Source organism: Cololabis saira, chromosome 3 (genome assembly GCF_033807715.1).
Source record: "Cololabis saira isolate AMF1-May2022 chromosome 3, fColSai1.1, whole genome shotgun sequence".
NCBI classification, from domain to species: domain Eukaryota; kingdom Metazoa; phylum Chordata; class Actinopteri; order Beloniformes; family Belonidae; genus Cololabis; species Cololabis saira.
Genome location: NC_084589.1, coordinates 52,933,946 through 52,955,713, shown reverse-complemented (window position 1 = coordinate 52,955,713; position 21,768 = coordinate 52,933,946). Strand labels below are relative to the sequence as shown.

The following is a 21,768-nucleotide window of genomic DNA, read 5'->3' as shown; positions in this document are numbered from 1 at the left end:
TACCACGGTGATGCTGATGGTATTAGGCCCCGCCCCCCTGCATTAGGCCCCGCCCCCACCTACCACGGTGATGCTGATGGTATTAGGCCCCGCCCCCCTATATTAAGCCCCGCCCCCCGGTATAAAACCTACCACGGTGATGCTGATGGCGTCGTCGAACTGGTGCATGAGGATGGAGATGACGGCGGAGGCCAGAAGGAGCAGGATGAGAGGATCCTTGAACTGGAGGAGGAGAAGAAGAGACAGACACAGAGTTAAGGCTGAATTAAGGTTCTGCGTCAAACCAACGCAGAGCACACGCCGCAGCCGTGACGCCGTCGTGAACCCTTCGGACTTCTCCGTCTCTCCATTTCTCTGCGGTGCAGTTCCCCCCGAGATCGCTAGTTAGCGATCTTTTCCTGAATGTTTTATCCGACTTTTCCGGTCACAGTGAATCAAAGAGATAAGGACAATTATTGTGCAAAAAAACACAACCAAAAAAATTACACATAAACGAAGAAAAGAGGCTGAAAGTTCACGACTGCTTCAAACCGGAAACCAGAAATGCGTTGCTACCAAGAACCAATCACAGCCTCTCGTCTGCGTTTGGTCTGCGTCGCTCGACGGGTAGTTACAATTTTCGGGAGGTGGCGTCAGTGACGACGTCAGTGTGGTCTGCGTGGACGAAAACCACACGCCGTAGGCACGGCGTCGTTTTGACGCAGAACCATAACTCAGCCTTTAGAGAGAATGTGTGAATGTGTGTGCGTGCGTGCGTGTGTGTGTGTGTGTGTGTATTTGAGTGTGTGTTTCCTCCAGCACTATTTCCAGCAGCAGCGTCCCGTGACCTGGTTTCCACGGTGACGGCTCAGCAATGTTAACCCCTTTTTTTTTTTACTAGATTTTTCTGTCATATTTACGTTCGTCTTCCTTCTTGTTTTGCATGTGTGTTTACTTTGCTGTTTCTGTTGTTGTTGATTGTTTGTCCTGATGTTTTAGTATCAACTATGAAGTAAACTAAGTTAAAAAGGGAATGCACAATAAGCTTTTGGTCGGTTTATTCCTTACTTCTTTTTTTATTATTTCTTTCCTACAAAAGGAAATGAAATGCAATGTATTTATCAATGGAAACTGATGGACCAAATAAACTACTAATAATAAACTACTGCATCTTCATCATGTCATATCTCGTCTCCTTTGCCTGCTGGTTCCAGTTCTGTGTAAAGTGGTGGAAATTACAGTAAACTCTGGCTACAACCGTGAATATTTACACTTGTGTTTATTAATATGTACGGTCCCTTTACAAATAAAGTCAATTGATTGATTGAATTGATTGAAATTGAAGGTTTCAGGGGAGGGTTGTCGTGTTGTTGCATCACAGAGTCATGTGACCTGGGCGGGTTGTGGGTCTGGTTGCCTAGCAACCCTCAGACCAGGGAGGGGGCGGCTCCAAACATTCCTCCCTGAAACACCCGGGACCGAGACCGAGACCGGGACCCGGGACCGGGACCAGGACCGGTTCTAGTTCTGGTACCTGGGACAGGTACTGGTACTGGTTCTAGTTCTAGTTCTGGTTCTGGTTCTGGTTCTGGTACCTGGGACAGGTACTGGTACTGGTTCTAGTTCTGGTTCTGGTTCTGGTTCCGTTACCTGGGACAGGTACTGGTTCTAGTTCCGTTACCTGGGACAGGTACTGGTTCTGGTTCTGGTTCTGTTACCTGGGACAGGTACTTCCTCCATAGCGGTTCTTCTTCTCCGATGTCGAACTCGTTCCAGCCGTGGTAGTTCCTCCTCCGGGAAACTTCCTCCTGGGTCAGGCCCCGGAGCGGGTCGGCCTGGAAACAACACAACCGGGTCAGTTACAGTCCTGGTTACAGTCCCAGCCCCGGTTACAGCCCCAGACCGGTTCCAGACCCGGTTCCTCACCTGCAGCACACACACCACCTCGTTGACGGGGAGCTCGCTGGCTTTCCTGTGGGTCAGAACCGGGACCATGGTCTCATCTTCACAGGGGGGACGGATCTGGGAAAGCTGTGGAACCAGAACCAGAACAGAACACAAGGTTAGCGGTTAGCGGTTAGCAGGGAGGCCCAGTTCCCCTGGACACCTGAGACCAGCGTCACCACCCGTCCCTTGAACACAGAACTGTTACATCTAGAGCTGCAACGATTCGTCGACGTTGTCGACTAAAATCCATAATCAGAATTGTCAACAATGAATTCCATCGTCTACAATTGTCTCCAGACGTGTTTTTCCAGCGGAGTGAGGCGTCTCACTTCAATACAATCTCTGCTGAGAGTCGTGCAGCACGATAGCGTCTGCAGCTGCGCGTAATAAAACTTCAAAAGTTTGGGAGCATTTTAGCCTCGATACGGTGAATAAAAAGATGACTTGCAAGGTTTGCAAAGCCGACTAGGGCTGAAACGATTCCTTGAATAATTCGAGTAATTTGATTACAAAAAATGTCTCTGCCTCGAGGAATCGTTTAATTTTGCAGCTCAAAGCAGGTGTTTCACCCGGACTACATTTAATGCGGCACAACGCGCTGACGCCGCGCACGTAAAAGGTAGAAGAAAGAGGAGGATATGTTTGGTTTTAATAACATCATGCTCAGACGGGAGACACATGTAGCTCAGTGCTTAACTTTTATTTTTAATCCACTCTATATTCTTCTGGTCCGTTCTCCTATATGTTCCCCCTCTAACCCAGTACACACATAGGTTCCTCTAAACATCTGTTCCCGCTACAGTTTTAACTAAAAGAAAAGGCAGAAAATGTCAGAAAAATAAAAACGTAATAAAGCTAACTGGGTAGTTTTCAATTTTATCTCTGTAGTCATTGATGGATAAAACAAGCAGCGCTGGAGCCTAATGTTCCAATACAGCAGGAATCAGAAGTTTATTATGAACACTGCCAAAACTCTAAATCTTATATTTTAACTTAAAACTTAACTAGAACTTAAAATGTGCTTGACACAAATGAAAGTTCAATTGAAACACGAGGGAAAAACACCTAACATTTTAAGTGATGTGTGTTATCAGGTGTAATGGCATTTTTAGGTTAGAAATAAGAACATTTCTTGGTAAGATCCTTAGTTTTTTGAGTGAATCAGTGAATTTGGTCGACTGTAAGTTCAGGGTTTTTAAATGCACAGCCATGAACCTACTGGATTATATCATTTAGTCTTAGTGATGTCAATTAACATCTAACATCTTATGTATATTTATAATTGCTCTTTAACTAAACAAAAATATGTTTTATCCGATTACTGGATTAATTGATGGAATTTTTCAGTAGAATACTGGATATCTCGATATATTCGATAGCTGCAGCGCTAAAGCCAACGTTACTTTTCACGGGAGCACGTCGGTAACACATTTGAAGAGAAATCACGTCGGAGTGTTGAACGAAACAGACTCGCCTTGGTAAGATGTTAAGCCTATTTTCATTCGTTAAATTAATTTGTTTCCTTCGTTAACTTTGTTTATTTCATGTTATTAGTATTATTTGAGCCACTCACAGCTGCTCTCTATAACCTCAATCATAATTGATGCGTGAAAGGTGAAAAAGCTTGTGTGATGATGATAATGATGGATTTACATCTAACTTCCTGTCAGGTGACCTATGACCTGTCAATCATCCATTAAGCTCCACAATGATCTCTAATCCTGCTGTCAGATCAAGGACTGATCTATGGAAGATTCAGCAGAAATAACCTCCAAAAACACCTGAAGTTAAACACATTAGGCCGCGTTCAGCCTGCAGGCCAATATCCGATTTTTATCCCATCCAGATTGAAACTGGATGACTCTTTTGAAGTCTGAACAGTCCCAAACCGCATGATATCTGATTTTTGCAAACCAGATGGAAACCACCTCCAGGAGGTAGTTTCATATCCGATCATTATCACATTTGGGCAGATGCGTGACATCTGAACATCCAAACACTCAGATCGGATATGACTGTCCCAGACGCTCCAAACCACCCGCCCATTTCCAGTTGTGGAGCTACTCATCCTTTCACAGAGAGCATGTACAATCTCTGATGTCACGTCAAAAACTATTATTTGTAGTTTGAGTGTTGCAAATTCACATTACAAATCATGTTTTAATAGCAGAAAAAAGACTGCATTTCCACGTAGGTGTGCGTCGCCGCGTCCCCTACGCCGTAGGTCTGCGTTGGTGTAACGCAGAACCATAAATCAGCCCTCAGTCGCGCTGTGAGCCTGAACCTGCAGCCCGTCAGCTCATCAGGAGGAGGTTAAAGGTTAAAGGTTAAAGGTTAGAGAGCGGGGCTGCCAGTTGTTCATTGCTGGTTCGTTTTGTTAACTCTGAGCTTTGTTGGTTGGTTTGTTAGTTTGCTGGTGGTTTTGTTCTGAACACTTTTCTCTGTTTCTCATTTTGCTGGGACGTCGGGTTCCTCCGCCGAGACACAACTCTTGCGGTATGCGTTCATTGTTATGTCTAAAAATGATGCGCAGTGCCGACCCAATCAGAAACGGTACAGATATTTTGGGATTTTTTATATATATATAAAAGAAATACATGACTTCACACAATACACGCGCTGGGTGACGCCTCCGCTCCGACGTCGTTGCTACGGCAACCCGTCAGATCAGTCAATGATGTGGCCCAGTCTGAACAGAGCCAGATCTGATATGGACACTTGCTAAAAACAGTGTGGACAGTCAGCCCTGAAAATCGGATATGAGAAGGAATCAGAGATGAATCAGATTTGCCTGCAGTCTGAACGCGGCCCTAGTGTCATGGTCGGATTTTAAAGCTCTTACAAATACATTTTTAAATGACTGTTGGTACTTGTTTTTAAGTATTGTAACGTATTTACTAGCTCTGTTTTTAAGTATTGTAACGTATTTACTAGCTCTGTTTTTAAGTATTGTAACGTATTTACTAGCTCTGTTTTTAAGTATTGTAACGTATTTACTAGCTGTTTTTAAGTATTGTAACGTATTTACTAGCTCTGTTTTTAAGTATTGTAACGTATTTACTAGCACTGTTTTTAAGTATTGTAACGTATTTACTGGCTCTGTTTTTAAGTATTGTAACGTATTTACTGGCTGTTTTTAAGTATTGTAACGTATTTACTAGCACTGTTTTTAAGTATTGTAACTTATTTACTGGCTGTTTTTAAGTATTGTAACGTATTTACTAGCACTGTTTTTAAGTATTGTAACGTATTTACTAGCTGTTTTTAAGTATTGTAACGTATTTACTAGCTCTGTTTTTAAGTATTGTAACGTATTTACTGGCTGTTTTTAAGTATTGTAACGTATTTACTAGCACTGTTTTTAAGTATTGTAACTTATTTACTGGCTGTTTTTAAGTATTGTAACGTATTTACTGGCTGTTTTTAAGTATTGTAACGTATTTACTGGCTGTTTTTAAGTATTGTAACGTATTTACTGGCTGTTTTTAAGTATTGTAACTTATTTACTGGCTGTTTTTAAGTATTGTAACGTATTTACTAGCTCTGTTTTTAAGTATTGTAACGTATTTACTAGCTGTTTTTAAGTATTGTAACGTATTTACTGGCTGTTTTTAAGTATTGTAACTTATTTACTGGCTGTTTTTAAGTATTGTAACGTATTTACTAGCTCTGTTTTTAAGTATTGTAACGTATTTACTGGCTCTGTTTTTAAGTATTGTAACGTATTTACTGGCTGTTTTTAAGTATTGTAACGTATTTACTAGCTCTGTTTTTAAGTATTGTAACGTATTTACTGGCTGTTTTTAAGTATTGTAACGTATTTACTAGCACTGTTTTTAAGTATTGTAACGTATTTACTGGCTGTTTTTAAGTATTGTAATGTATTTACTGGCTGTTTTTAAGTATTGTAACGTATTTACTGGCTGTTTTTAAGTATTGTAACGTATTTACTGGCTGTTTTTAAGTATTGTAACGTATTTACTGGCTGTTTTTAAGTATTGTAACGTATTTACTGGCTGTTTTTAAGTATTGTAACGTATTTACTGGCTGTTTTTAAGTATTGTAATGTATTTACTGGCTGTTTTTAAGTATTGTAACGTATTTACTAGCTCTGTTTTTAAGTATTGTAACGTATTTACTAGCACTGTTTTTAAGTATTGTAACGTATTTACTAGCACTGTTTTTAAGTATTGTAACGTATTTACTAGCACTGTTTTTAAGTATTGTAACGTATTTACTAGCTCTGTTTTTAAGTATTGTAACGTATTTACTAGCTCTGTTTTTAAGTATTGTAACGTATTTACTAGCTGTTTTTAAGTATTGTAACGTATTTACTGGCTGTTTTTAAGTATTTTAACGTATTTACTAGCTCTGTTTTTAAGTATTGTAACGTATTTACTAGCACTGTTTTTAAGTATTGTAACGTATTTACTAGCTCTGTTTTTAAGTATTGTAACGTATTTACTAGCACTGTTTTTAAGTATTGTAACGTATTTACTGGCTGTTTTTAAGTATTGTAACGTATTTACTGGCTCTGTTTTTAAGTATTGTAATGTATTTACTGGCTGTTTTTAAGTATTGTAACGTATTTACTAGCTCTGTTTTTAAGTATTGTAACGTATTTACTAGCTGTTTTTAAGTATTGTAACGTATTTACTAGCTGTTTTTAAGTATTGTAACGTATTTACTAGCTGTTTTTAAGTATTGTAACGTATTTACTGGCTGTTTTTAAGTATTGTAACGTATTTACTAGCTGTTTTTAAGTATTGTAACGTATTTACTAGCTCTGTTAAGTATTGTAACGTATTTACTAGCTGTTTTTAAGTATTGTAACGTATTTACTAGCTGTTTTTAAGTATTGTAACGTATTTACTAGCTGTTTTTAAGTATTGTAACGTATTTACTAGCTGTTTTTAAGTATTGTAACGTATTTACTAGCTGTTTTTAAGTATTGTAACGTATTTACTAGCTGTTTTTAAGTATTGTAACGTATTTACTAGCTGTTTTTAAGTATTGTAACGTATTTACTAGCTGTTTTTAAGTATTGTAACGTATTTACTGGCTGTTTTTAAGTATTGTAACGTATTTACTGGCTGTTTTTAAGTATTGTAACGTATTTACTAGCTCTGTTTTTAAGTATTGTAACGTATTTACTAGCTCTGTTTTTAAGTATTGTAACGTATTTACTAGCTGTTTTTAAGTATTGTAACGTATTTACTAGCTGTTTTTAAGTATTGTAACGTATTTACTAGCTGTTTTTAAGTATTGTAACGTATTTACTAGCTGTTTTTAAGTATTGTAACGTATTTACTAGCTGTTTTTAAGTATTGTAACGTATTTACTAGCTCTGTTTTTAAGTATTGTAACGTATTTACTAGCTGTTTTGTGAGCTTTCTTGCCTCGTCCTTCTATTTCTGTAGATGTTGTTTTGTCTGTAACTTTTACAGCTGCCATTTTTGGTCAGGTCTCCCTTGAAAAAGATCCTGGATCTCAACGGGACTAACCAGGTAAATAAAGGTAAAATAAATAAAAAATGATCATGTTAACATTAAATCAGATGGATTTGTCTGGACATTTCTCTGCAGGACGAGAGAAGAAACTAAATCAATACATCTATTATCAGCAGCAGGAATTGTCAGAGTTCTGCAGGAGTGGAACACACGGGGGGTAACGGTCAGAAATCCAGGTCCTGCTGGACCCAGACCCAGACCCAGACCCAGACCCGGTCTGGTCTGGGACCAGCACTGCTGCAGGTCTGCTCCGTGGGAACCGGTCTGACCTGAACTGCAGGTATTTCTCAGCTCCGTCCCATATTTACTCAGACCTGGAGTACCGGAGCTGCTGGACCTGCTGGACCTGCTGGACCAGGACCGGTCCTGCACCGGCCCAGTCCGGCAGAGCTTTACCAGTAATCTGAGGGAGTAATCTGATTACTGTGGATGGGTCCAGCAAACGGGCTGGAGGGGGTCGACCAGCCGGTCCTGGTACCGGTTCACTAACACAGATCTGATCCAGACTCTCATCAGGACTCACTGGGACCCGGGACCAGGTAGGGGGTCAGGACCGGTTCAAGGAGGAAGTGGAACCGGTTTCATCCAGTCTCTTCATCCCTGACGGGTCTCGGTCCTCTGAGCAAAACCCCGGCCCGGTGACGGTACGAGGACGAGCAGCTGGTGGAGCTGAGAGGATTGTTGTGATAATCAGCTGTAGAGGCTTAGAGGAGAATCCTGGTCCTGGTCCAGCCTGCCCCCTACAGGTCTGGAGGACCCCCCAGAGCTTAAAGAGTCCTGGTCCTGGTCTGGACCAGACCGCCCCCTACAGGTCTAGAGGACCAACTACAGGTCTGGAGGATCATAGGTCCAGAGTCAACATGATTGATTGGTGGTCAAAGGTGAATTAACTGACTCAATGGCTGTGTCCCAATTCAGGTCTGCGTCCTTCCAGGGCTGGATTTAAGGCCGATTACGTCACAGCGGCCGAAGGCTGTCCCATTTCCAAGGCTCCTTCAAATGCAGCCCACACATGCAGGCTTCTTTCCCGCTGTTTGAAGGATCCATCGTTGTTTCCACCACCATATCCCAACATTCATTGCACACAGTCAGAAAAATATTTATTTCCAGAAAAATATTTTCAGATTCAAATTTTTTCAGAAAAATACATTATTTCCACCGGCGCCGGCGGACACGCCTCTCTTCCTCCTCCAACAACATGAAAAACAAAAAAAACTAAACTTCTGGCTCCATTTCTTTTTTTTTTTGGTTCTTTCTTTCTTTCTATCGTGTTTTCTTTCTTTCTTTCTTTCTTTCTATCGTGTTTTCTTTCTTTCTTTCTTTCTTTCTTTCTTTCTTTCTTTCTTTCTTTCTTTCTTTCTTTCTTTCTTTCTTTCTTTCTTTCTTTCTTTCTTTCTTTCTTTCTTTCTTTCTTTCTTTCTTTCTTTCTACTTTGTTTAGTGACGTAGGACAAGGGCGGGAACAGCTGGTGACGCAACCAGGAAATCCCCCACTAGACCGTCTCATTTCACCAGCGTCCGTCCAGCCTTCGGTACGGCCTTCACGGTCTTCGAAGATGTGGCCTACGAAGACCGGACTCAGAAGGACCAGCCCCTGAATTGGGACACAGCTCACGTCGCCCCCGTCGCCAGGTCAAACCAAACTGTCTTCTCTTCCGTCCACTTCCGTTGTAAAAACAGGGTTTACATCAATTTATTTCTAGTTATTGTACCAAAGAAAACCAGCAGCAACTAGATATAAATAAAAACTACTTCAGGTTCCGTGGAGTTTAAATAACTGAGGCTGATCAGTTCTCCAGGTCTCAGCACGACGGGCTGCAGATGAACCCGACGGGCTGCAGATGAACCCGACGGGCTGCAGATGAACCCGACGGGCTGCAGATGAACCCGACGGGCTGCAGATGAACCCGACGGGCTGCAGATGAACCCGACGGGCTGCAGATGAACCCGACGGGCTGCAGATGAACCCGACGGGCTGCAGATGAACCCGACGGGCTGCAGATGAACCCGACGGGCTGCAGATGAACCCGACGGGCCGAGTCCTGACAACTGTTGCAGATTTGATTTAGCAGCTGTTTGATTCAGAAACAGAGGATGAAACTTCCATGGGTTTGATTAATGACACTTGTTTTAATTTTTGATTATTCATTGGTGATTTAACAATCAAACTCAGTTTTGCTCCCGCTCTATTTTTAAATATGCACACTTGCGTGCTTGTGTGTGTGTTGTTATAAGGCGGTGCACCGTGTGGTTGTGAAAATACAGTAAATAAGACGCATTTATGGTTGTAGCTGCTGCAGAGCCGACTTTGTTTTGGAAGTACGGACCAGATTTCTGCCAGTTAGGGGATAAAAATACACTATAAGTGTTTCTTTTTACTAAAACAAATTTTAAAACAATAATCCAGTTGTATAACCAGGCCTGCTCTCAGTAGCCAGTGGACAATAATATGACAATAATACGTGCAAAAACATAAGATGTGCAATATCTGTTGCATCAATCACACTCCACCTGCTTTTTTTTGCACTGTTTCTTTCTTTCAACCAACTGTTCTGATTATACATATTTTATATATATTTTTTATATATTTTTTATTTTTTATTTCTGACTTTTTAATATTTTTACCCCTCCCCTGCATGTGTGTGCTAAGTTACTGCTGACAACAAAAATAAGTTTCCCCACTGAGGGAGAAAATAAAGGATATCTTATCTTATCTTAAATGTTGATACAAGGAAAGTAAAAACTGATTTTTCCATCGATGTGAATGAGAGAGACGCTGTTTTGGTCCAACCGGATAAAACAGATGTTTCTGGTTGGGAGACCAGCGTCTCGGACCAAAGAAACACCTTCCTACGGTCGTCACGGTTACGGAGGCTGGATCTCAGAGGAAGATTAAATTAATTTACTTTAATAACAACAACAGAACGATGCTAGTGTAGCGTCTCAGTTTCTCTCTGACGACTGACTGAATAAGTTTCTCTTCAGCGGAGCTGAAACCTCCAGAGGTCTGAGTTCTGCTCCCTGAGGAACTCCTACTGAAACCTCCAGAGGTCTGAGTTCTGCTCCCTGAGGAACTCCTACTGAAACCTCCAGAGGTCTGAGTTCTGCTCCCTGAGGAACTCCTACTGAAACCTCCAGGTCTGAGTTCTGCTCCCTGAGGAACTCCTACTGAAACCTCCAGGTCTGAGTTCTGCTCCCTGAGGAACTCCTACTGAAACCTCCAGAGGTCTGAGTTCTGTTCCCTGAGGAACTCCTACTGAAACCTCCAGAGGTCTGAGTTCTGCTCCCTGAGGAACTCCTACTGAAACCTCCAGGTCTGAGTTCTGCTCCCTGAGGAACTCCTACTGAAACCTCCAGGTCTGAGTTCTGCTCCCTGAGGAACTCCTACTGAAACCTCCAGAGGTCTGAGTTCTGCTCCCTGAGGAACTCCTACTGAAACCTCCAGAGGTCTGAGTTCTGCTCCCTGAGGAACTCCTACTGAAACCTCCAGGTGTGTGAGTTCTGCTCCCTGAGGAACTCCTACTGAAACCTCCAGAGGTCTGAGTTCTGTTCCCTGAGGAACTCCTACTGAAACCTCCAGGTCTGAGTTCTGTTCCCTGAGGAACTCCTACTGAAACCTCCAGGTGTGAGTTCTGTTCCCTGAGGAACTCCTACTGAAACCTCCAGGTCTGAGTTCTGTTCCCTGAGGAACTCCTACTGAAACCTCCAGGTCTGAGTTCTGTTCCCTGAGGAACTCCTACTGAAACCTCCAGGTGTGAGTTCTGTTCCCTGAGGAACTCCTACTGAAACCTCCAGAGGTCTGAGTTCTGCTCCCTGAGGAACTCCTACTGAAACCTCCAGGTCTGAGTTCTGCTCCCTGAGGAACTCCTACTGAAACCTCCAGAGGTCTGAGTTCTGCTCCCTGAGGAACTCCTACTGAAACCTCCAGAGGTCTGAGTTCTGCTCCCTGAGGAACTCCTACTGAAACCTCCAGGTGTGAGTTCTGCTCCCTGAGGAACTCCTACTGAAACCTCCAGGTCTGAGTTCTGCTCCCTGAGGAACTCCTACTGAAACCTCCAGAGGTCTGAGTTCTGCTCCCTGAGGAACTCCTACTGAAACCTCCAGAGGTCTGAGTTCTGCTCCCTGAGGAACTCCTACTGAAGGAACTCCTACTCCGCTCCCATTGGCTCGTGTGTTTTGTGGGCGGGGTTTACTAACGGGTTCTGGTTCCAGGAATCCAGGTCTGGTCCCGTCGGGTTCAGACTCTTTTAGAAGCTGCTGGAGACGAGGACGGAGAACTGGGTCGGAGAAGAACTAATTAAGAGCAGAACTAATTAACCTGAAACTAATTAACCTGAAAAGGAGGAACGTTGGACCGATTCACTGAAGGAGGAGGTTCATTTTCCAGGAACGACAGAAATAGAGTTCCCCCCCGTGGAGGCGGGGCTTGGAGAAGGAGGGAGGACCAGGGTCCAGGTGAAGGTCAAACATCCATCCCTCTCACCCGCGGTGGTTGAAAACCTTCACATGGTTCATTAAGCAGGACATGCCAATAGAGGTGGGTGCAATTCATCGATATGTCGATGCATCGCGATGCGTCACGTGACGATTTGGAATCGATTAAAAAAAGAAAAAAGTTTTTTTTTTTTTTTTTTTTTAAGTTATCCTATCCAGATTCCAGACTGAATAAGCTGCTGAATCATTTCATTTTCAAGAATGCACATTTCTTATTGTTCACTGTAAATATGGCAGATATGTTTACACTAAGTTCATATCGAGTTTACTTGAATTAATGAACTCATTAAATCCAGGGCTTGAGCGTTTTCAGTGTTTTCACCAATAGAGGGCGCTCTCATGCAAGTGCAGCTTTCCCTGGTCAAAGTTAAGGAAGTCAAAGAGACAAAGTTTACATAGTCATACAATAAAAAAATACATGTCAAATGTTCAAAAAACCTTGTTATTTACTTAATGAGTGTTGTTAGAGGAACTGAGTTCATTGATTGGCTATTTATTTACAAATGTAGCCACAGATGAAGACAAAATCAATCTTGTATGGAAAAAAGCATTAAAAATCACAATAATCCAAGAATCGTGGCACCAATAATCGAATCGACAATCGTTATAATCGAAGAATCGAAGAATCGAAGCTCCAATAATCGAAATCAAATGGAATCGTGAGGTTCCCTTGTTTGCACACCCCTACATGACACAAGCATGGACGCTCCTCTTTCTCCAGCCCTGTCTCTTGCCCCTCTGGCGCTGCTCATTTCTGTTCCCAACATGCAGCAACACCGGCTTAGAAGAGCAAATGAAACCTGGATTAAACCTGGATTAAACCTGGGAGTCTCCCTCCGTCTCCACGGTTACCACAGATAACACCGGGACTAGAACAAACAGACCGGCTCCAGCAGGTCGGCTGAGGTGAAGAGATGAACCGGTAATTACACCGAGTCCACGGAGGGGAAACTTATATTTGTATAATAATAAATATCCTCCAAAGTAGAACACTTTTTGCACACCAGATATGCAGAAAGGTGCGTCGGAGGAGGAAAGCTGCAGCCAATTATAAAAAGAAAACTCCCGCACACGTTCTTCTCACCAGACTAGACAAAAAGCTGTAACAAAAACTAGTAAAAAGTCCCACTCTGCTGGTGACAACAACTACTACTTCATCAACCCACCAGCGTGTCGTTAACCTGGACCTGAACCAGAACCAGATCCTGGTACCAGCAGTATCGGTTCTGGAAACAGGTTCTGATGCTTTCTGTCCTGTACTGGTTCTGATACCTGGTACTGGTTCTGATACCTGCCTCTGGTTCTGACAGGAAGTGACGTCAATAAAAGCATTCTATCCCCCAGTGCTCCTCCCTAAGTGACAGTCCTGGGCATTGCCACTCTCTACCAACCCTGGGAGTTCCTGCACTGAGCTCAGGTTTTATTTCATTTTATAATTTATTTTTTATATAACACAATTGCCTGTCCTTAAAAAAAAAAAAAAAATCTTTCTTGTGTTTATTATCATTTGCCACATAATTAAAGCAACCTCATACTACATTTAATGTTAATTTCATATGATGTAAATAATATGAAAAACATATACAAAAAAGTTGTAACTTTAGCTTGTATAGTTATAATAAAACATTGTTTTGACTCAGTTTTTCCCATGAATTGTCACTATAATCTGATGAACGTGCAACTCAGATTTTAAGATCCATAAAGCTTTTTACAGTTTTCAGCTAACTTTATATATCGCAATATATCGCAAAATTTGGATATCGCAATATCGTATCGTATCGTGACTCAGGTATCGTGATGTGTATTGTATCGTGAGGTCCTTGGCAACACCACCCCCTAGTCCCTACGCCGTCGCCGTGACGCCGTCGCCGTCACCGTGACGCCATTGTGAACCTTCAGACTTCTCCGTCACTCCATTTCTCCACGGTGCAGTTCCCCCCATGACCGCTAGGGGGTCACAATCTTTTCCTGAATGGTTTATCCAACTTTTTCCGGTCACAGTGAATCAAAGAGATAAGGACAACTATTGTGCAAAAAACAAAAACAAAAAAAAAATAAATAAATAAATCACACACACGAAGAAAAGAGGCTGAAAGTTCACGACTGCTTCAAACCGGAACCAGAAATGCGCTGCTACCAAGTGAACCAATCACAGCCCTCTCGTCTGTGTTTGGTCTGCGTCGCCTCCACGCGTAGTTACAATTTGTGGGAGGTGCAGGTCAGTGACGGCGTCGTTTTGACGCAGAACCATAACCAGAGAGGCCGACCTGGTTCATCAGTCTATCTAATTGTGTATTTAATTTAAATGTGATGGTCCTCTGGACCAGCAAAGAGTTGGTTCTACCCTGGAACCGGAGCCAGTTCTTTGTCAGTGAAAACAGAAATCCCAGTTCTAAACTCAGAACCAGGACCAGAACCGGTCTGGTGTTAAAGGTGTCTGTTACTCCTTTTCCACCAAGCTGGTTCCAGGGCTGGTTCTGGGCTAGAGCCAGACTTAGCACCAGTTCTTTGGTTTTACACAGCCTAAGCACCGGCTCCTGACTCTCAAAACTGGTGCTACACCAGAACCAACTCTTTGCTGGTCCAACTTAAGAACCAGTTACGTTGGGGGCTACGTGCTTACGTCAAGGGCTGGGGACGGTGTTACTGAACAACCAAAGCAGAATAAACATGGAAGTGCGCCATTTTTAAACAACGGAGCGTTGAAAACGGCGGTTAAGTTAGCAGACTCTTTTATTATTACAGATATTACATATTACTTATATTATTATTTATTATGTTTGTAGCATTCTCGACGAGCAAGATCAACTTGCTGGATCACAAACTTTTGCTGTCCAAGAAAGGCTTGAGAAGCAGCAGCAACACTTGCAGCACAGCGTAGTCCTCCATCTTTGTTGTGGTGACTGAATTTGGTGCTAGTTGTACCGGGAAATGGTGACGTACACAGACGTATACAGTAACGTGATGACGTGGATCTCTGGCAGCTGCTGGCAGCACCAGCTGGTGGAAAAGCAAACGGTTCTCAAACGGTTCTTACTAGAACCAACCGCGAACCGGCTCTAGCTCTAGCACCAGCACCAGCTTGGTGTAAAAGGGGTATCAGACGTCACATCCACTAGTCCCTGACGGGGGTTTGAGTCCTCTGTTCCAACTACAGTGTAGTACGTTGTAAACCTACAATGCTAATATTTACTGAGATTCACAATGTTTATGATCCAACCAGAGACCAAAGCTCTTCACAATAAAAGACTGGTTTACAGATCCGTGGTAGAAATTCAGGTTAGTCTGAATGTAAACTGAGTATCAGGGAGTCCCTGAACCAGCTGAGCTTTAATCTAAAACCCCCCGTGGGAGAACTTCCCCCTAACAGGTTCTTTTACACACTACTGCTCCACTGATTTAAGTAAGAGACAGTAATGACTCTGCTCTTCACGCCGGCTGCTCTGATAAAAACACGTCTGATTACTTTAAAAAGATCTGCACACAGATTCCTGAACAAAACACAGTGAATGTAAACAGACTGGTCTGTGCTAAAACACCAGAACATGAGTTTAGCTCAGGAGTTTAGATCCAGTTATGAACCAGTCACAACTTTAGATCCAGTTATCAACCAGAACTTTAGATCCAGTTATGAACCAGTCACAACTTTAGATCTACCGGTAGTTAGCAGCTACAGGTGAATCCGGAGTTAATCTGTCCAAACTGAAATTATCAATCGTTGTTTCTCACCGTGACCAGCGTTGGTCGTGGATGTCGTCTGTAACCACTAGGCCTGGGTTGAAAAAAAATAAATAGATTTTCCCCATTCTAAATCCATTCTCATATAGTTCCTAAAAATTGATTCGTATGTCTAAAGATCCTTTTTTTTTTTATCATTACATTTTCGCCCGGTGAACTTTAATGCCAGTAGTTATTTAATTCACACATCGTGGTGTGAAACTATCAAACACTGAACACGGCGCAGAAGAGAAGCTGCAGCGTTAAAGCGCTGGTTTAAAACTCCTGAACTAAATTAACTTTTCTTTAGAGAAAATGCTGGATAATTTAAATGTTATATTAGTTCAATTAAGTTCATATAATCTATATTTACTAGAGCTTGTTTGGTTTCTCTGTTATCGGACGGTTTTTCATGAAATACCTGAAAAATGCTGGTGTTTCATGGTAAACTGTGTCTGGTGACAGAATAAACCAGACAAGCTAAAATTATTTGTTTACTGCATGAGCTGTTGCAATTTCTTTCTTTTTTATGATAATGGATATTTATTTATTTCTTAGTTATTTCACAATAATCATTGTGAAAGTATTATTTCACTAGTTATTTTACAGTCATAATTCATGCAACAGCTCAGAAAACATTTTTAATAACACTAACCCAAATCCAATGGTGATAATTGATTTTGAATCTTAAGAATCAGAATTGAATCTTGACATTTCAATGGAACGTTTTTACAACTTCCACACAACATTTTAATGTTCCTCCATGAAGCTGGTTCTTTAGTCTTTAGTTCTTTAGTCTCAAAATGACTCTGAAACATCTGGAAACCAGTTTTCACCCAGTCAATAATTGTAAAACTGTAACTGATGGAGGTTAAAGTTAGAAACAGGAAATAACTTACAACACAGGGAAGTGGACGGATGAGGAAACATTGATGATGATAAACTTCTAGCTGTAGCAGCTGTTACACGTCATGTTTTCCTGTCTCACAGGAAATTCTACTATAAATAAACTTTATCTTTTTAATTCTACACGTTTAACACAAACTCCAGCATCTGAATCCAGATGGAAACGTTAAACTTGAAGAACTTTACTTATATTTCTGCAGCCTTTTTTAACCGTTGTGACGAGAAGCCTTTTTCACCAAACCAGTTCTGGTTCTGGTTCTGGTTCCAGTTCTGGTTCCAGTTCACAACTCCTTCAACCAGGAACCAGCTGAGAACCGGTTTGTTTTCCACAGCTCTGGTTCTAAGAGGAGCCAGTTCTTGGTCGGTGGAAACAGAAAGCTCGGTTCCAAACTCAGCACTGGCCCAGAACCAGAACCAGAACCAGAACCAGAACCTGGAACCGGTTTGGTGTAAAAGGCGTCTGCTAAATGACAGTGGTAATAATAGTAGTAAAAGGGGAACCAGAGTAGTTTACATGAAGCAGCAGGCCGACGTCTCCAGAACCGAACCTCCACCTCCAGATGGTTCAAGTGCAGTTGAGGATTTATTCCAGGATTTATTCCAGGATTTATTCCAGGATTTATTCCAGGATTTATTCCAGGATTTATTCCAGGATTTATTCCATTTCATAGATATTTGTTTGGAACTTTATTTTAATATTATCAATATTTACTAGGACGATACGGTAACTCAGGATTCAATACCGTGACAATATGTGGCCCACGATAACCATAATATCACCATATCTACCATATTCCATATATTGTAAAACATTTCATCAAAAATATATCACGATAAATGTGACTGAAAAAGAAAAAATACCCATAAAAAGGAAAACGTGTATAGTTATGCATTTATTCAATGTACCAAGAAAGTGCATTTGTATATTTACCTCTCAGCCTCCTAGGATTGTAAATGTAAACTCTGTTGGATTAATTAAAGTTTATGAACAATAGTGCGGTGACAACCACGTAAATCCATTATGTGTGTTGTAATAAAATATCCATATTTGCCGTCAGTTTATTCAGTATTTATTGCGACAGAGAGCGCAACAATATCTTGCAATATCATTTTTTCCCCCACCACTAATATTTACGTAGTTACTTAGCAACAGGTGACTCCCAACCGTCGATAAATACATCTCTACTTTATTATTTCATATTCAAACTCAAACGTTTATAAATAAATAAACTTGATATTTAATGAATAATTTCCAGGTTAAAACTAGTCTGCAGTCACTGCTTTAATTTTTATTGTATTTTCTATTATTATTAAGACACTCCGTACAGGTGGGGGCTCACCTGTCCCACATCCCCACAGCCATCAGACTCTACAACAACCAACTCCAGCCACTCAAGTGCAATAACCTGTTTTTCTGAAAGTGTAATAACTTCTCCCTCTAAATACCTCACTGGTATTCTTGCACATGTATATATTATTCCTTTTTCGGGTTTAGTATTTCTTTTGTACAATGCTCATTTTTTATATTGCTCTTTTTTTAATCATTTAGCCATTTATTTTGGTTATTTTTATATTTTTTAGGATACACTTTTTTTTATACATTTTCATACTTTCGTGTGTATTTTGTAATAATTGTTGAGCGTGTTTATGTTGAGTGAATTTCTCCTCTGGGGGGATCAATAAAGTTTATTATAAAATATCTATTTTCCATTGAAGTACCATCTTTCTTGTGTTTATTATCATTTTACACATAATTAATGCAACCTCGTACTAAATTTAAGAAAAAAATTATTAATTATCCGATTATTCGACCGATCGTTTCAATAGTCGACTATTAATATAGTCGTTAGTTGCAGCCCTACCTGCCTCACCTGTCTCTATCTCACCTGTCTGTCCCAGGTGTCTCACCTGTGTGAGTCACGTGACCGGTGTGTGGGCTCTTTAGCCTCTGCTAGCAGGTTAGCTCCGCTCCCCCGGCTGTATCCGCCCCTTTACCGGGGTAATAATCCTCCCTAAACCCCTAATCCCCCCCGGGAAACCTCGACCCCTAAACCCGCTCATCCCCCCCCAGAACCCCCGTCCAGGTCGCGGGTTCGAGTCCCTGGTCGAGGAGGAAGCAGGAACTCACCAGCAGCTCCCGGTCGTTCAGCATCTTCCAGGAAACCCGTCCTCCATGCTGCTGGACGCTTCCGGCGGCCTTCACAATAAAAGCTCGGCCAGACCACGTGACCCCAGTACGGCGGAGCAAAGAAGAATCACAACAATAACAACAATCTCTCTATTATTATTATTATCAGATCATTCTTTTTATGGCACTGCACTTTTCTATTTTTATTTTATGTTTTATCTTTATTTTTAATTTTTTATCTGTGTATTGTTTTATACTATTATTATTAGTAGTAGTAGTATATAGTAATATATAATATATAAAGGTATATAATGGATTTTTTAAATATACGTTTTATACACTTATAGGGTTCATAGTTAGTATTAGTATATAGTAATTAATATAGTAAATATATATATATATATATATATATATATATATATATATATATATATATATATATATATATATATATATATATATATATATATATATATATATATATATATATATATATATATATATATATATATATATATATATATATATATATATATATATATATATATGCTTCCACCTGCCTGCGCCCCCCCATTGACGCTCGTCCTACAGACCAAAATAAACTATCCAGAATTCTTTCATCATAAAAAACAAACTTACACTAAAAAAGAAACAACAACAAAATAATAACCACTGACAAACAAACAAAACTAAATTAAGCCAATCCAAAACAAAAACAAAAAATAAAGCTACCCAACATTGATACATTAAAAAAAGCAAACAAACAAACAATAGCAAAACTAAACCAGAAAAGGACCAATAAGGTTTACATACAGCTATAGTAGTAAAATCATAGAAAAAAAACACAGAACAGCCACAAACCAAAAAAAATAAACATTAATATTTGTATCTTTCAAAGACGCTCTACAAATATTTTTTTTGTAAATCGAAAATGAGCTGCACGTTGGTAAATCTGGGTTAGTGTCATTAGTTTAACTCGCAACAGATAAATAAACATCTCCTTTTAGTCTCTTTTCCAGCTTTTTGTACAACAAATTCACAAACATCACGCAAATTGTATTTTTGTATCATTTGTATTTTTTTATTGGGAAAAACCGTTGTACACATGACATGTAACCATTGTTCAACTCATGGGTGCAGATCCCGGGGGGGACGGGGGCGACATGTCCCCCCCAATTTCTGAAAAACATGAATTGTCCCCCCCAATAAAAATACCCTAAATTATTCAAAATTGAACAAATGTATTTTCAGACTTAAAGGTTGAATATGTAGAATATTTATTAAAAATATATTTCTAAAAAAATAATACATCCACGGTGCGTTTTGAGGTTACAGAATGAAAGTATTGCTACTCCATACATTTTTTTTTTTGAGTCTGAATTAATATTTTTAAAATATTTGACGGGCTCGAAAATGACTTTTTGTCAACGTTCTATGTTTATTGTGCTCTTAGCAATGGGTCCTTTTTTTTTTTAGAACTGTTTGCCACCATAACTGTGTTAAAACATGATCAGTTAGTTTAAACAACTTGTTTAGGGCTCCATATTTCATCCATATACCAATCGATCGTGCATAAAGTAGTCCCATAGGATAAAAGGAAGACGGTGAGAAGAATTTGAGATGAGTAGACACTACATGCCCAAAACCCTTAAAATTATGATTTACGAATATAACAGTTAAGTAAGCAGTGACGCACACTGTTGGCTGTTTAGGACAAATAAACCAGAAAGGTAAGCACAATAAATTATTCCCTGTGCAGTATTCTTTGGCGAGCCTTTACCAATTTATGGCATGGTATGAGTTGCATATTGGCAAAAAATTAAAAATTAAAATCACGTTGGTGTCCCCCCAATCCTGACATCGGATCTGCACCCCTGGTTCAACTGGAGATTTATGTTGTTGCAAAATCCCGTTTACTACAAAACCCACATGAGGAAGGAAATGTTCTGATAGGCATCGCTTTTATTTTTGAATCCCCATGACGTCACTTCCTGTCAGCTTCCGGGTTCTAATCCTGGCTGTTGAGCTGTTGAGCCAGAAAGTTCCTCCTGCTGCAAAACAGAAACATTACTGCTCATTTCAAGTGTTTTCACCTTCTGGATGTTTTTGTTGGTTTATTTTTTTGCTTCACGTTAAAAACAATCAGGAAATTCAGCAGGTTTTTAATAGAAATATTATTCTAATATATTATTTAAGCAGAATAAACCCACATATGCGTTAATTTCTCCTCCGTTCTGCCTCATTCTGCTAAATAAAAGTGAAATAATAATAATCCAGTGATTCGGTGTAACAGGTGTAGAATCTAGTGAAGAAGGTAAAGCTGGTTTTGTTGTTTAGTTTATGTTTTTGCCACATTGATCACATGATGGCGCTATTTTTCTAGTTTTACTAGTTTTACTAGATTTATATCTACAGGGGGTTTTTAACGGTTTTTATGTGTCTCAGCAGGTGAAATGATATGAAGCAACTAGTTTAGTTTATTTATTTAACCCTGATAAACAATAAAGCTTGATTCAAAAATAAATTAAGAAAAGCAGAATTTAGCGAGGAAGTCAGTTTTAGTTTTAATTCTTGGTTTATTCTGAAATTCTGAGTGTAAAATGGAATATTTTTTGTTGTTTGGTTCTGGCTGGTTCCAACAGTTTAAGGGTTGAATTCCAACACATCTCAGATCATTTTAGTTTAAATTTAGTTCTGTTTTAAATACCTTACAGAACTTCTCCACTCTCACACACCAGCCAGAGCTCTGAGGTCGTCAAGTCAGTTGCTTTTAGACGTCCCGAAATCCAGGCTCAAAACTAGAGGTGACCGAGCTTTTGCGGTAGCTAATCTAAGCTGTGGAATAGTTTGCCACTAAATGTTAGATCTGCTCAGACCCTAGTGGTTTTTAAGTCTTCTTTGAAAACTTATTTATTTTCTTTGGCTTTTAGTGTGTGACAAACTAGTTCCCCACATCTGTGTGAAGTGATTGTGCACTTTATGTGTCTGTTCTTTGTCGTCTATTCTCTATTCTCTATTTTTTATTACTATTTTATTGATCATTTTAGTATGTTAGTGATTTTATTGTTTCTACACTGTGTACTGTGTT

At 40.2% G+C, this 21,768-nt stretch overlaps 1 protein-coding gene across 1 annotated transcript in view; it reads right to left on the bottom strand.

Annotated features, from left to right (window-relative positions):
* Positions 1-18,732, bottom strand: part of LOC133440516 (calcium-transporting ATPase type 2C member 1-like) — a 46,879-nt gene extending 28,147 nt beyond the window's left edge. The window contains 4 exon segments of the mRNA XM_061717789.1: positions 133-222; positions 1,698-1,814; positions 1,906-2,010; positions 18,681-18,732. Of these exon segments, the coding sequence (XP_061573773.1) occupies positions 133-222; positions 1,698-1,814; positions 1,906-2,010; positions 18,681-18,704 (336 nt within the window). The 5' untranslated portion in view covers positions 18,705-18,732.
* Positions 18,733-21,768: the final 3,036 nt, after the last annotated feature.